This window comes from Eimeria necatrix, genomic scaffold (assembly GCF_000499385.1).
Source record: "Eimeria necatrix Houghton genomic scaffold, Enh_scaff551, whole genome shotgun sequence".
Lineage (NCBI taxonomy): Eukaryota > Apicomplexa > Conoidasida > Eucoccidiorida > Eimeriidae > Eimeria > Eimeria necatrix.
The window spans coordinates 10,001-24,743 of NW_013654417.1; the positions used below are offsets into that span (position 1 = coordinate 10,001).

At 58.6% G+C, this 14,743-nt stretch overlaps 3 protein-coding genes across 3 annotated transcripts; 1 reads left to right on the forward strand and 2 right to left on the reverse strand.

Moving 5' to 3' along the window:
- Positions 1-3,509: 3,509 nt before the first annotated feature.
- Positions 3,510-7,206, reverse strand: ENH_00062530 (WD-repeat proein, putative; the record flags this gene model as incomplete). Its single annotated transcript, XM_013582068.1, has 2 exons — positions 3,510-3,518; positions 3,544-7,206. 2 exons carry the CDS (start codon positions 7,204-7,206, stop codon positions 3,510-3,512), a joined length of 3,672 nt encoding a protein of 1,223 aa, XP_013437522.1.
- Positions 7,207-9,534: 2,328 nt separating this feature from the next.
- On the forward strand, positions 9,535-11,401 carry ENH_00062540 (hypothetical protein; the record flags this gene model as incomplete). The annotated part of the gene is made up of 3 exons (XM_013582069.1): positions 9,535-9,796; positions 9,924-10,526; positions 11,031-11,401. The coding sequence occupies 3 exons, from the start codon at positions 9,535-9,537 to the stop codon at positions 11,399-11,401; spliced, it is 1,236 nt and encodes a 411-aa protein (XP_013437523.1).
- Positions 11,402-11,573: 172 nt separating this feature from the next.
- On the reverse strand, positions 11,574-12,288 carry ENH_00062550 (Small GTP binding protein Rab2, related; the record flags this gene model as incomplete). Its single annotated transcript, XM_013582070.1, has 3 exons — positions 11,574-11,661; positions 11,876-12,014; positions 12,240-12,288. 3 exons carry the CDS (start codon positions 12,286-12,288, stop codon positions 11,574-11,576), a joined length of 276 nt encoding a protein of 91 aa, XP_013437524.1.
- Positions 12,289-14,743: the final 2,455 nt, after the last annotated feature.

The window sequence follows — 14,743 nt, forward strand, 5'->3', positions numbered from 1 at the left end:
GTTCACAGGCAGCAGCAACTCGCTAGCCACACAGCTAGCCACTCGCCTCTCCCCAGCTAGCTAGCTAGCTAGCTAGCTAGCTAGCTAGCTGGGTGGCTGGCTAGCTAGCCGGGTAGCTGCGTCGCGAGATGGCCACGTGCCGGTGCCCCACAGTGCAGGGAGAAGCTGGCCAGCTAGCTAGCTAGCTAGCTAGCTAGCAGCTAGTTAGCTAGCTAGCTAACAGCTAGCTAGCTAGCTAACAGCTAGCTCGCAGGCTAGCTAGCTAGTCCATAGGCACTAGTGTGCGGCCGCCACCCAGCTAGCGCCCCACCTGGCTAGCCACCTGGTTAGCCGCCGAGCTAGCTCGCTAACTAACTAACTAGCTAGCTAGCTAGCTAGCTAGATTGCTAGCTAGCTAGCTAGCCAGCGAACCAGCTAGCTAGAGAGGCCCGGGGCGGAGCCCGTTCGCTAGCTGTGGCTAGCTGTTTGGGGCTGTGTGGCGCATGCAGCTCGAGATCCCTCTTGTCCTGTAAAGCAGATAACAGCCTAGCTAGCCAGCTAGCCAGCCAGGTGGCTAGCTAGCCACTCAGCTAGCCCCACAACAGCCTCGCCCGCTCGCCACCTAGCTAGCTACCCAGCCACTCAGCCAGCTGCCTAGCTAGCCAGCCCGCCAGCTAGCCAGCTACCCAGCCAGCTAGCTGGCCAGCTAGCCAGCTAGCTAGCTAGCTAGCTGGCTAGCTAGCTAGCCCGCGGCTGTGGGGCCCCCCCACAGCTAGCCAGTCTGGGGACTGCTGTCTCCTTTTGAGTCTCCGCAGCAAACTCAAACACCTCCAGGCCCCCACTGGCCCCGGCGCAGCAAAGGCGCAGTGCATGCAAAGGGGAGCCCCCTGAAGGCCTGGGGGGCCCCCCGGGGGGCCCCCCGGGGGGCCCCCCTGGGGGCCCCCCTGGGGGCCCCCCAGGGGGCCCTTCTGGAGGCCCCTGGGGGCCCCCTAGGGAGTCTTCTTTTCCTAGGGGGCAGACAGCTAAGGCGGCGACTTCAGCTACGCCAGTCTGAGCAGCTGCGATTCGCTGCAACGCAAAGGTATCTATCTGCTGCTGCTGCTGCTGCTGCTGCTGCTGCTGCTGCTGCTGCTGCTGCAGCAACTCTCGTTGCTGCAACAAACGCTCTACTGGGGGCCCACACGACCGCCAGAGCTCCTCCAGCTGGCGGTCTAGACGCTGCGCGTTTTGCTGCATTGCAGTGGGGGAGGCCCTCACTGCAGCAGCAGCAGCAGCAGCAGCAGCAGCAGCAGCAGCGGGAACAGCAGCAGCACCTGAGGGCACGAAGCAGCCGATTGGGGGCCTGCAGCAGCAGCCTGCTTCTGCTCTTCCTCTGCTGCTGTCTTTACACAAAACGCATCCCCTCTCTCCCTTTTGTGCACGCCAACCCCACCTGCTGCTGCTGCTGCTGCTGCTGCTGCTGCTGCTGCTGCTGCTGCTGCTGCTGGGGGGGTCTGCATGCAGCTTCCAGGCTTGTATCCACTTGTCGCAGCCCGCAGTGAAGACATAAGGGAAAAAGAGACAAAGAGAACGCACAGAAGCCCCGTGGGCGTTGGGGTGCCGCACGCAGCTCAGCAGCTGCATGCGCCACCTGCTGCTGCTGCTGCTGCTGCTGCTGCTGCTGCTGCTGCTGCTGTCGGCTGCTGCTGCTGCTGCTGGCTGCTGTGGGGCCGCTGGGGCAGCTGAGAGGGACAGCACGTGAAGCGCTATTGCGTCATCATCGCCACTTGTGAGGACGAGGAGCCGAGCAACTTCAGTCTCTGCTGCTGCTGCTGCTGCTGCTGCTGCTGCTGCTGCTGCTGCTGTTGCAGGCAGACTTTGCTGCTGCAGCAGGTGTGCAGACACAGCTGTGATTGCTCTCTGGTGGCTGCTGACAGAGCCTACGGGCAGCAGCAGAAATTCGCTGCCGCTTTGCTGCAGCAGCACAAAAGCAGCAGACCCATCCGTGAGGCCCAGCACAACCAAGCCGCTGCTGCTGCTGCCTGCTGCTGCTGCTGCTGTTGCTGCTGCTGCTGCTGCTTCTGTTGGCGCTTCTGGCAGACGGATCAAGTCGCAGCAAAGAGGGACGGCGGGGAGGCTAAGAGAGGAGACAATTGACGGGCTGCCCTCTGCAGCAGCAGCAACGGCTGCAGCAGCAGCAGCAGCTGTAGCAGGTGCCTCTGGAGCAGCAGCAGCAGCAGCAGGCGACTCTTCAGCTGCAGCAGCAGGACGTGCTGCTGCTGCTGCTGCTGCTGCTGCGGGTATTTCAGCTGCAAAGGAGACACCAAACCGAACCAGAAGCAGCTTCGCTGTCGACACCCCAACCAAGACGTATGCTTCGCAGGCTTGCTGCTGCTGCTGCTGCTGCTGCTGCTGCTGCTGCTGCTGCTGCTGCTGCTGCTGGCAAACCCATCCACATGCAGTGGTGAACCGAGCATTCGCTGAGGGGCCTTTTGCTGCTCGGTCCTCCAGGCAGAGGGTGAACAGGTGGACCAGCTTCGCTGCACCACTAGCAGCAGCAGCAGCAGCAGCAGCAGCAGCAGCAGCAGCAGCAGCAGTTGCTGCTGGGGCTGCTGTTGGCGTTGCAGCAGGTTGTGTTGCTGCTGCTGCTGCTACGTGGAAAAGATTCAGAGTCTGCACTGCACCGGCACTGGCCAGAAGGCGGGGTAGCCGACACTGCTGCGGTCGCTGCTGCTGCCGCTGCTGCTGCTGCCGCTGCTGCTGCTGCCGCTGCTGCTGCTGCTGCTGCTGCTGCTGCTGCGGCTCCCAGCACTGCAGCTGCGCAACCGCGCGAACAGCTGCGCGGTGTCTTGTGGTGGTGGAGAGGACTCTAAGGCTGTGCGTCAAGCAGTAATTTCCTGCTGCTGCTGCTGCTGCTGCTGCTGCTGCTGCTGCTGCTGCTGGAGGCCCTTCACACTCTATGATGCTTAGCGTGTTGTCTTCAGAAGCAGCACAAATGATAGAAGGAGACAAAAAGGAGACAGCGTGAATGTCCCCTGCAGGAAAGTGTGGGTTGAAGGAGACACAACCTTGCTGCTGCTCCTGCTGCTGCTGCTGCTGCTGCTCCTGCTGCTGCTCCTGCTGCTCCTGCTGCTGCTGCTGCTGTTGCATTGCTTCCTGTTGCAGAGCCGCGCTATTCCCGCCGCTGCCGCTGCTGCTGCTGCTTGTGTAGAGACACATAAGGTGTCCCCTGGAGAAGGCTAAGGAGACGCTGCTGCTGCTGTTTGCTGCTGCAGCAAACGACCGCTTGCTGTCTCCGCACTGCAGCAGCAGCAGCGGGGCCTCCTGAGTGAGGGAAAAGGCAACGAGCTCGCTGCCGCGCACGCCGACTGCTACGTGCTGCTGCAGCAGCGCAAAGCCGTCCTCTTCCTGCTGCTGCTGCTGCTGCTGCTGCTGCTGCTGCTGCTGCTGCTGCTGCTGCTGCTGCAGAGAAGCACCAAAGTCCCACCAGGGGCCTCCGGGCCCCTGGGGGCCCCCCACTGGAAGGAGACAAACAAAATTCGTAATTTGATTTATTCGGACTGCATGCAGCTGCTGCACAAAGACCTGCTGCTGTGCCCACAAGCTGCTGCTGCTGCTGCTGCTGCTGCTGCTGCTGCTGCTGCTGCTGGAAAGAGACACTTTCAGGATGAGGATGCGGCCGTCTCCGCCGCAGCAAAAGACAAAAGCCTTGCTGCAGCTGAGGCAGCAAATGCGGCGCCTGGGGTGTATCTCCACCAGAGGCTGCTGCACTGCGCAGCGGGCAGCAGCCCAGTCCCAGTGCTGCTGCAGGACTTCATGTTGCTGCTGCTGCTGCAGCAAGCCTTGCTGCTGCTGCTGCACCTCCGGGTGCCCTTGCACCTGATCTGCTGCAGCTCCAGGTGCTGCTGATGCACGAGCTGGCGCTGCCTCTGTTGCTGCTTCTGCTGCTGTTGCTGTCGTCGTTGCTGTTGCTGCTGCTGCTGCTGCTGCTGCTGCTGCTGGGACCTGCAGCAGCAGCACGTGAAGCGAGCCGTGTTCGTCGCCAAGTAAAACGACAGAAGACAAAAAAGAAGCTGTGGGGTCCTCCGTGTGGTGTACAGACACCAGACAGAGCGAGCACATTACGCGGTTAGTCACACCGCTGCTGCTGCTGCTGCTGCTGCTGCTGCTGCTGCTGCTGCTGCCGCGCGGTGCCCGGGCATCCTGCCGATAGCGCGGCAGCTTTACAGCAGCAAGTTGCTGCAGCAGCAGCGACTTACCCTCGTCCTCGCCAGCAGCATCAACAGCCCCACGAGTCCCAGCAGCTGCAGCAGCACCAGGAAGAGAGACTGAGTGCTGCTGCTGCTGCTGCTGCTGCTGCTGCTGCTGCTGCTGCTGCTGTCTCCAGACGTAAAGCTGCACTGTCCCAGTGTGGTCCCCAGCTGCAGCAAAACCAGCCATGAGGTCACTGACGCCTCCAAGGGGCCCCGCTGCAGCATTTGGGGGGCCCCCCTGAGTCATGCTGCTGCAGTTCATGTCTCCCCAGATGCTGCTGCTGCTGCTGCTGCTGCGTGCCAGCGGCAGCAGCACACCTGGGACAGCAGCAGCAGCAGCAGCAGCAGCATCAACTGGTGTTGCAAGCGGCCCCAGCGAGAAGACGGAGGCCGAGGAGATGCGGGCGCCCTCAAAGGCCCTAGCAGCAGTCACCGCTGCTAGGTGCCGCTGCTGCTGCTGCTGCTGCTGCTGCTGCTGCTGCTGCTGCAGGAGACAGATTCTGACCCTGCCATCTGCGCCCCCTAGGAAGAGACAGCAATCTGCCACCGCTGTGGCCGTGATGGGGGACGGAACGCAGCACAGCAGCAGCCAGCGAAAGCGCGCTTCTGCTGCTGCTGCTGCTGCTGCTGCTTCTGCTGCTGCTGCTGCTGCTGCGAGGCGCGTGACTAGGTAGACGTGGCCGTAGTTCGTGGAGACAATCAAACTGTCTCCTTCTGTCTCCTTGCTGCAGCAAAAGAACACCTCCCGAACGAAGTCCTTGCTGCTGCCGCCGAGCCAGCCGCAAGTTCCCTCGCAGATCCTTGCGGCTGCTGCTGCTGCTGTTATTGCTGCGTGTTCTGCTGCTGCTGCTGCTGCTGCTGCTGCTGCTGAGGTTTCGTTGCGGGGATCGGCGACGGTGGCTGTCTCTTCTGGTCTTGGGCTTCTGCGTTGTCCCGCTGTTTCACGGGGTGTGCCTGCAGCAGCAGCAGCAGCAGCAGCAGCAGGTGCTGCTGCTGCTGCTGCTGCTGTTGCTGCTGCTGTTTGTGAGCCTTCTTCAGGCGCAGCAGCAGCGGGTGCAGCAGCAGCAGCTGCTGTTGCTGCGACCCGACAGCTCCAAGTCCAACTGTTAAGACCTGCAGTACTCATAAGGCCCTGGGCCCCTCGGGTCTCCTTTTGCTGCGGCTGATCGCGATGCTGCTGCTGCTGCTGCTGCTGCTGCTGCTGCTGCTGCTGCTTCATGGGTCTCTTCTGCTGCCGCTGCTGCTGCGTTCTCTGGGTCTTCTGCGGCGGGTCAGAAAGAGACTCCACGGCTGGCGCTGTGGCTGCTGGTAGCTCTGCTGCTGCTGCTGCTGCTGTGTCTCCTTCAGCAGCAGCAGGTGTTGCTGCTGCTGATCCTGCTGTTGCTGCTGTTGCTGCTGCTGACGTTGCAGCTGCTGCAGACGACCCCACGGGGGCTGCAGCCGCCTTTTGCTCCTCTTGCAGTGACAGCAGCAGCTGCTGCTGCTCTTCTGGGGGCCCCTGCTGCCGCTGCTGCCGCTGCTGCTGCTGCTGCTGCAAGTGGCGCTGCAGCAGCAGCTGCAGCTGCGCTTTGCTGCTGCTCATGTGCTGCAGCAGCGGCCCCCACAGAGACGGCAAGCCCCTGAGGAGCCACCGCTTGCAGCAGCCATCTTCTCCCCCAGAGACAAAAAAGGAGACAGTGTCTCCTTTCAGGCCCCCCCCGCTGCTGCTGCTGCTGCTGCTGCTGCTGCTGCTGCTGCTGCAGCCTGTGGCTAGGGCCCTCACGCCCCCGCCCTTGTGGGCCCCCAGGGTGTACAGACAGGGGCCCCCAGGGGCCCACACCCTCACTGTGGAGTCTTCGCCAGCTGACAGCAGCAGCAAACTGCTGCCAGCAGCAAGCAGCAGCAGCAGCTCCGAGCAGCAGCAAGCTGCTGCTCCTCCGTCCCCGCTGTCCCCCCCACAGCAGCAGCGCCGGCTGCTGCTGCTGCGCTCCTCCGCCACCTGCTGCTGCCGCTGCTGCCGCTGCTGCTGCTGCTGCTGCTGCAGGCAGTCGAAAGTCAGCTGCTGCAGCTGCTGCTGCTCTGCTGCTGGCAGCAGAGACAAAAAGGAGACATTCCATATGCGAGACTTGTGGCCCGTCAGCACGGAGACACATTTGTAGCAAAACTCGACTGGGGGGCCCCCCGGGGGGCCCCCGGTACCCTCTTCAGCGGGGCCCCCCGGGGGGCCCCCGGTACCCTCTTCAGGGGGGCCCCCAGCAGCTAAGCATTTCTGAATCTGCTTGGCCTCAACAGCACCCAGAGCTGCCACCAGCGCTGCGGCAGCTGCTGCTGCGGGGTCCGTCGGCCGGCTCGCAGCAGCAACCTCCGTTGCTGCTGCTGCTGCTGCTGCTGCTGCTGCTGCTGCTGCTGCTGCTGCGGGCCTGCGCAGCCAAAGGCGGATCTCCCTGTCGTCCGAGGCCGAAGCCAAAAGGGCCCCCCCAGCAGCAAAAGAGAGAGAGAAGAGGCCCCCCCGGTGGCCCTGCAGTCTCTGGATAAGTACTAGCTCAGCAGCAGCAGCAGCAGCAGCAGCAGCAGCAGCAGCAGCAGCAGCAGCGGTGGCGCGCGGAGGGGGCTGCAGCAGCTGGCTCGCGTCTATTCGCAGCAGCCACAGAAACACTTCGGAGAAGGCGGTCCCTCCTGCCAGCAGCAGCAGCTGCTGCTGCTGCAGTCTTGTGCCGCAGCAAGTGCAGCACGTGCTGCTGCTGCTGCTGCTGCTGCTGCTGCTGCTGCTGCTGCTCAAGGCAGCTTGGGGATCGCTGGCTGGCAGCAGCAGCAGTGGGGTTGCGGCTCCTGCCTGCAGCTGCAGCGGCCCTCTGCTGCAGCGCTGCTGCAGCACCAAAGCCCCAGTGGCTGCATGCAGCAGCAGCACGCAGCCATCGGACAGCAGCAGCAGCAAGTAAAGGCAACGGCAGCAGCCTTCTACTGCTGCTGCCACCACTGCTGCTCCTTCTGTTGCTGCTGCTGCTCCGGGCCCCATTGCTGCTGCTGCTGCTGCTGCTGCTGCTGCGGTACACGGCAGCAGCGTGCTGGACGCTGCTGTTGCTGCTGTTGCTGCTGCTGCTGCCGTTGCTGCGGCTTCCTTTTCTGCTGCGTCTGCTGCCACTGCTGCTTCTGGTGCAGCAGCAGCACTAACAGCAGCAGCAGCAGCAGCAGCAGCAGCAGAAAGAAACAAAAACTCAGCAACAAGAAATCGCTGTCTTGCCTTCACCAGCAGTATCAGCTGCAGCTGCAGGGGCCCCTGGGGGCCCCCCAAGTCCCTTTTGAAGCTCTTTCGACTCTCCTGAGGCCTCCTGGGCCCCTGGGGGCCCCCCAGGGGCCCCCGGGGCCCCCGGGGGCCCCCCGGGGGCCCCCACTTGACCTTGTACAAAGCCAAGCGGCTAATTCCAAAGGCCAGCAGCAGACCCCCCGACTCTTTAAGGCCATAAACATGTTCGCTGGGCCCAAAGTATACTGCAGCAAGGGGGGCCTCCCCACTGGGGGCCCCACTGGGGGCCCCCCTGGGGGCCCCCCTGGGGGCCCCCCCGGGGGCCCCCCCGGGGGCCCCCCTGAGGGCCCCCCCGGGGGCCCCACTGGGGGACCCCCCGGGGGCCCCACTGGGGGCCCCACAGGGGTCCCTAGGGAGGGCCTCGTCTTTGGAGCTGAAGGGGCCCCCAGCCGGGTCCGTTGGGGGGCCCTGGGGGCCCCTGGGGGCCCCCGGAAGGGGCCCTTGGGGGGCCCCTGGGGGCCCCTGGCGGAGGCTGTAAACCCTAATGGTATTTGCCACTGCAGCAAAGAGAAGGGCCCCACACTGAGAGACACAAAGGGCTTTGCAGCTGCCGCTGCTGCTGCCCCTCTGCAGCCAAACCCTCTCTTGCGGGGGGCCCCCGGGGGGGCCCCCCAGGGGGGCCCCCTCACAGTCTCAGAGGGGGCCCCCAGACTTGCCATCAGCTCTGGGGGCCCCTCAAGAGAGGCAGGGGCCCCCAAGAAGACGCAAGAGGCGTTGGGGGCCCCCCCAGGGTCCCGCGGCACAGAAACCCTAAACCCTAAACCCTAAACCCTAAACCCTAAACCCTCAATTTCACACTGCAAATCACAAACCCTAAACCCTAGATATGGATTTATGTAGGACTAAACTTGGCAATGAAAATCGACAGCTGCTACGGGGCCCCCTGGGGCCCCTCAGGGGCCCCACAGGGGCCTCAGGGGCCCCATCAAGGGAAGTATACCCTAACCCTAAACCCTAAACCCTAACCCTAAACCCTAAACCCTAATGCCTTCCTAACTCCAAGTTGCTTCAAACTGGGCACACTAAACGCTAAACCCTAAACCCTAAACCCTAAACCACTGCACGTGTCCGTTGCTCCGTCGTTAGCTGAACGACAAACCCTAAACCCTAAACCCTAAACCCTAAACCCTAAGGCCTGAGCCAAAAGCCCGAAGACCTGGTTTCTGGGCCCAAGCCCTAAACCCTAAACCCTAAACCCTAAACCCTCGTGAGCTCCAGATCTCTTCAGATCTGCTCCGTTACCCAAGGCCGCTAAAACCCCCATCAGAGTAATTAGGGTTTAGCGTTTAGGACTCAACAAGGGTTTAGGGTTTAGGGTTTAGGGTTTAGAGTTTTGGGGTTTCGGCGAGAGAAGCAATCACCACCAAAAACGAAACCCTGTGTCTCTTCCGTACACAGGGCAACTGAAGCAGCAGCAGCTGCTGCTGCTGCTGCAGCAACTGCCTCTGCTGCTGCAAATCTCGCCACTGCTGCTGCTGCTGCTGCTGCTGCAGCTCCTGCAATAGCACGAACTGCTGCTGCTCCACATTACGCCGCTGCTGCTCTCACATAGCTGCTGCGGCTGCTGCTGCCGCACCGAGTGTCGCTGCAGCAGCAGCTGCTGCTGCTATTGCTGCTGCTGCTGCTCCTGTAAATGCTGCTGCTGCGAAGAGCAGCAGCAGCAGGCTGGAGAGCCAGCTCTAAAGAGACAACCAGTTTTGTGTCTCCTCAGCTGACATGCAGCAGCAACTGTTAGCTGCCACGTCAAGAAATAACTCATTAATACACGTTTTGCTGCTCTCGCTGCTGCTGCTGCAGCAGCTGCTGCTGCTGCTGCAGCATCTCAAGGGACGCCTGCAGCAAACTCCAGTGTAACAGTTGTGACGGCAGCAGCAGAACTGCCGCTGCTGCAGCTCACAGGTGGAAGCTGCTGCAGCAAGAATCATATGCAGCAGCTACAGCAGCAGCTGCAGCAGCAGCACTAGCAGCAGCAGAGCCGGTACTGCTGCTGCTGCTGCTGCTGCTGCTGCTGCTGCTCGCGTGTGTACTCAAGCTGGAAGCATGCCAATCCAGTATTTCCGCCAGAATATAAGGACTGCCGCTGCTGCTGCCGTTGGCTCTGCTGCTGCTGCTGTTGATTCTGCTGCTGCTGCTGCTGCTCTTCCTTTCCTTCTGCTGCTGCGGCTGCTGCAAAAGGGCCTTAAGTGCAGCAGCCAGCTGCCCGGTGCTCCTGCCTGCCCGAGTCTGGTGGCAGCAGCAGCAGCAGCAGCAGCACGCACAGAAAGCACAGCATTAGCAGCAGCAGCAGAGACGCAAGCCGCACGTCAGCAGCAGCAACAGCAGCAACGCACGCCGCAGCAGCAACAAACAGCAGCAGCAAAAGTGACCCCCCATCCCACAGAGCACTGCAGCAGCAGCAGCACAGTCCTCACCCCCATCTCCACCCCCAGTAGCAGTCCCAGCCGCAGCAGCAGCAGCACCCGCAGCAGCAGCAACACCCGCAGCAGCAACCGTAGAAAAGCAGCAGCAGCACCCGCAGCAGCAGCAGCAGCACGCGCAGCAGAAGCAGCAACAGCAGCACCCGCAGCAGCAGCAGCAGCACCCGCAGCCGCAGCACCCGCAGCACCCGCAGCAGCAGCAGCAGCAGCAGCAGCAGCAGCAGCAGCAGCAGCTGACCAATTCGCGTGGTGTGCGTTGCTGCTACTGGGCCACACTTGATGCCGTGGGTGTCAGTGGAAAGATCATAAACTCCCGCGAGGACATTTTCGTAAATCTTCCGCGCCGTCAATATGAAGGCCTGCGCGCCAGCAGCAGCAGCAGCAGCAGCAGCAGCAAGTCGCAGCAGCAGCAGCAGCAGCAGCGGCAGCAGCGGCAAACCCGCGGCAGCAGCAGCAGCAGCAGCAAACCCGCAGCAGCAGCAGCAGCAGCAAACACGCACCAGCAGCAGCAGCAGCAGCAAACCCGCAGCAGCAGCAGCAAACACGCAGCAGCAGCAGCAGCAGCAGCAGCAAACACGCAGCAGCAGCAGCAGCAGCATCCGCCGCCAAATGGCAGTAGAAGCAGCAGCAGCCACAGTTGCAAATGAACAGAGGAGCAGCAGCAGCAAACAGCAAACATCAACTGCACTAGAGCTGCAAATGAGCCGCAGCGGGAAAAAAAAGCAGCAGCAGCAGCAGCAGCAGCAGCAGCAGCAGCGAATAAGAAACAGCAGCTCTAGACTCTGCTTGCGCTCTGCGATCGGCTTCAAGAAGAGCTGTGCAAACTCCCCGCTGCTGCTGCTGCTGTAAGCCCTAAACCCTAAACCCTAAACCCTAAACCCTAAACCCTAAACCCTAAACCCTCACCTCCTCTACATTTTGAGCAGTCTTGGCAGACGTCTCCAGAAAAATCAAATTGTGCTGGCGAGCGAAGTCTTGGCCTGTCAACGCCCAAACCCTAAACCCTAAACCCTAAACCCTAAACCCTAAACCCTAAACCCTAAACCCTAGGCCGTGGGCCCTCAACAAAAAGGCTTCTCTCAAGGCGCCGCAGCCTTAGTCTGCCGGATGCAGCGTGAGCCGTGGCAGCAGCAGCAGCAGCTGCTGCTGCTGCTGCCCCCTTTATCCCCAGCAGCAGCAGCAGCAGCAGCAGCAACAGCAGCAACAGCAGCAGCCGTCCCACCAACGCCCATTCCCAGCAGCAGCAACAGCCTCGGCCCATCTCTCACCACCAGCAGCAGCAGCAGCAGCAGCACCCCTCCTATCCCCAGCAGCAGCAGCAGCAGCAGCAGCAGCACCCCTCCTATCCCCAGCAGCAGCAGCAGCAGCAGCAGCAGCAGCAGCCCTCCTATCCCCAGCAGCAGCAGCAGCAGCAGCAGCAGCAGCAGCAGCAGTTTACCTTCTTGGAAGGTGACTTCTCTGCGTTCCAAGTCGCATTTGTTTCCAACTAAAATGATTGTCATATGAGGGTTTGAGTTTTGCCGAACTTCTTCCAGCCAGCGAGTCAAGTGTGCGAAGGTATCTCGTCTGCAGCAGCAGCAGCAGCAGCAGCAGCAAACACCACACAGCTGCTGCTGCTGCTGCTGCTGCCGCTGCTGCTGCTGCTGCTGCTGCTGCGGGGGCTCACCGGGATATGTCGTAGACCAGCAGCGCCCCTGCTGCGCCTCTGTAGTAAGAGCGGGTGATCGAGCGAAAGGACTCTTGGCCCGCCCTGCAGCAGCAGCAGCAGCAACAGCAGCAGCAGCAGCAGCAGCAGCAGCAGCAGCAGCAGCAGCAGAGTGAAGCTGAGCCCCGGCAAACGGCCAGGGGGAGCTGCCTGCGGCGGGCGGAGGCAACGGCCTGGGCTGCTGGCCGGGGCCTCGGGTGCGGGGCCCGGGGTTTAGGGTTTAGGGTTTAGGGTTTAGGGTTTAGGGTTTAGGGTTTACGTGTCCCAGATCTGCAGCTTGATCTGGCGGCCGTCTATGGAGACCAGCCGCGCGCCAAACTCCACACCAATGGTCAAGTCGTGGTCCACTCGAAAGCGCTTGTCAGTGAACTGCAGCAGCAAGCAGCTCTTCCCCACTCCTGCAGCGCGCCAAACCCTAAACCCTAAACCCTAAACCCTAAACCCTGGGCCCTGGGCGGCGCGGCCGCGGCTCCTGGGGGCACGAGCAACGGCCGCGGCCAGCGCGGGCTAAACCCTCGTCTGCAAACCCTAAACCCTAAACCCTAAACCCTGAGGTTCGGGTCGCTGCTCAGGGAGAAGGGTTTAGGGTTTAGGGTTTAGGGTTTAGGGTTCGGGAGACGCACCTGTGTCGCCTATGATGATGTACTTGAAGAGGTACTGGTAAGGCGACATTTTGGCGCACAGACACTCTCTGCTGCTGCTGCTGCTGTTGCTGCTGCTGCTGCGGCTCTTGCTGCAGCAGCTGCTGCTGCGAGATCCGGCTCCCGACTCAAAGCCCAGCTCTGCTGCTGCTGCTGCTGCTGCGGCGGCGGCTGTTGCTGCTTGCTGCTGTCAATACTGCTCCACGGGAGCTTCTCCAACGCCGTCGTCGAGCTGCTGTTGCTGCTGCTGCTGCTGCTGTTGCTGCTGCTGCTGCTGTAACACGCCTCCGAAAGCAGCAGCCAGAGGCCCCGGGAGGATCTGCTGCAGCGCGAGAAGCACTGCTGCTGCTGCTGCTGTTTGCTGCTGCCACTTTGCGTATTCGTGTGCGGGTCGTTGTGCTGCAGTTGAATTGTACGTACACTCGAACGAAGCAGGCGAAGCAGCAGCAGCAGCAGCAGCAGCAGCAGCAGCAGCAGCAGTCGTGCAGCAGCAGCGTTAAACGTGTCGCGTCAACTCAGCCGCAGCGCAGTTAAGATTTGTTTAAATTAATTAATTAATTAATTAAATTTATTTGTTTCCGAAAGACAGAATCAGAGAGAGCCAACTAAACCCAACACACACAGGCCTACTACTGACTTGCCTGCAGCAGCAGCAGCAGCTGCTGCTGCTGCTGCTGCAGCAGCAGCAGCAACAGCAACAGCAACCGTCTTTAGTGATGCGCATAGTCAATTATAGCTTTTAAAGAAGAAACTTTGAAGGGCCAGACATCGCCGAAACCCCCAAAGCCCAAACCCTAATCCCCAGGCCGTGAACCCTGAACCCTAGATCCTAAACCCTAAACCCTAGATCCTAAACCCTAAACCCTAGACCCTAAACCCTAAACCCTAGGCTGTAAACCCTAAACCCTAAACCCCAGGCCCTTAGATGCCACTCATCTAAGATTCCGTAGAGCCACCCCACGGCCTCTCCTCTAAACCCTAAAGCTTTAACCGCAGCTCGTAAACCCTAAACCCTAAACCCTAAACCCTAAACCCTAAATTCTAAACCCTAAACCCTAAACCCTAGTTTTGGCGACCCATCTTGAGGGCGGCCTACAGAGCAACTGATACGTGAATAAGTGAGGGGCCCCACAGCAGCACCCGCAGCTGCTGCTGCTTCTGCTGCTGCAGCTGCTAGTTTGGTAGCTGCTGCTGCTGCTCCTGCTGCAGTTACTACTTCTGCAGCTGCAGCAGCAGCTGCTGCTGCTGCTCCTGCTAGTCCTGCAGCTGCTACTTCTCCTGCTGCTAGTGCTGCAGCTGGCTGTAATGTAGTTCCTGCTGCTGCAGCTGCTGTTGCTGCTGCCCCAACAGAAGTTGGTGTTGCTGCTGCTGCTGTTGCTGCTGCTACTGCTGCTGCTGCTGTTGCTGCTGCTACTGCTGCTGCTGCAGGTGCCGTGGGGGCTTCCTCTGTTACTTTTTGCTGTGGCCCCGCAGCATTGGTATATAAGCATTATTAATTGATTAATTAATTAATTAATTGATTAATTAATTAATTAATTAATTAACTAATTAATTAATTGATTAATGATCAGCTTCCAACTAGTTAATTAATTCGTTAAGTAATTCATTAATTTACTTATTTATTTATTTATTTATTTATTTATTTATTTATTTATTTATTTATTAATGATCAGCTTTTAACTAGCCAGTCAATTTGTTAAATATTTACTTAATTGATCAGTTAACTAATTAATTAACTAATTAATTAATTAATTAATTAATCAATTAATGGTCAGCTTCCAACTAGTTAATTAATTGGCTAAGTAATTAATTGATTAAATAAATAAATAAATAAATAATTAATTAATTAATTAATTAATTAATCAGAAGTAACAGTGGCAGATATTACGAAGGTCCCCAGGTGTACAATAAACTCGAACATACTTTCGCAGAAAATCCAAAAAAGAGAAAATTCATTTTTTAATTAAAAAGTACTTTTGAAAAGTGAAAAAAAAGTATTTTAAATGAAATAAGAAAAGTATTTTAAATGAAATAAAAAAGTATTTCAAATGAAATGAAAAAGTATTTCAAATGGATTTAAAGGAGACAGTTGAAAAAAAAGTTTTTGGAAAAGTTTGGAAAGAATAAGGAGTGGATTTGAGGTGTACAGACACCTCAGGGGCAGCAGGTGCAGGTTTATTATAATTGTTTTATTTCTTTTATTTCTTTTTATTTCTTTTTATTTCTTTTTCATTTAATTTTTTATTCAATTCCTTGTTGCACTTAATTAATTGTTTTATTTAATCCCTTCTTTATTGCTGACTTTTAAAGATTCTTTAATGCAGAAGTTTCTTTCCATTTGCACTTTTTTCTTTTTGGTATTTTATTTTTATCTTTTTTATATTCTTTAACTGTCCATTATTTTTAATTCTATTTTAAATTGTTTTCCACTTTTATTATACTTTACTTTATTACACTTCGTTTCAATTCTGTTTTACTTTTTAGTT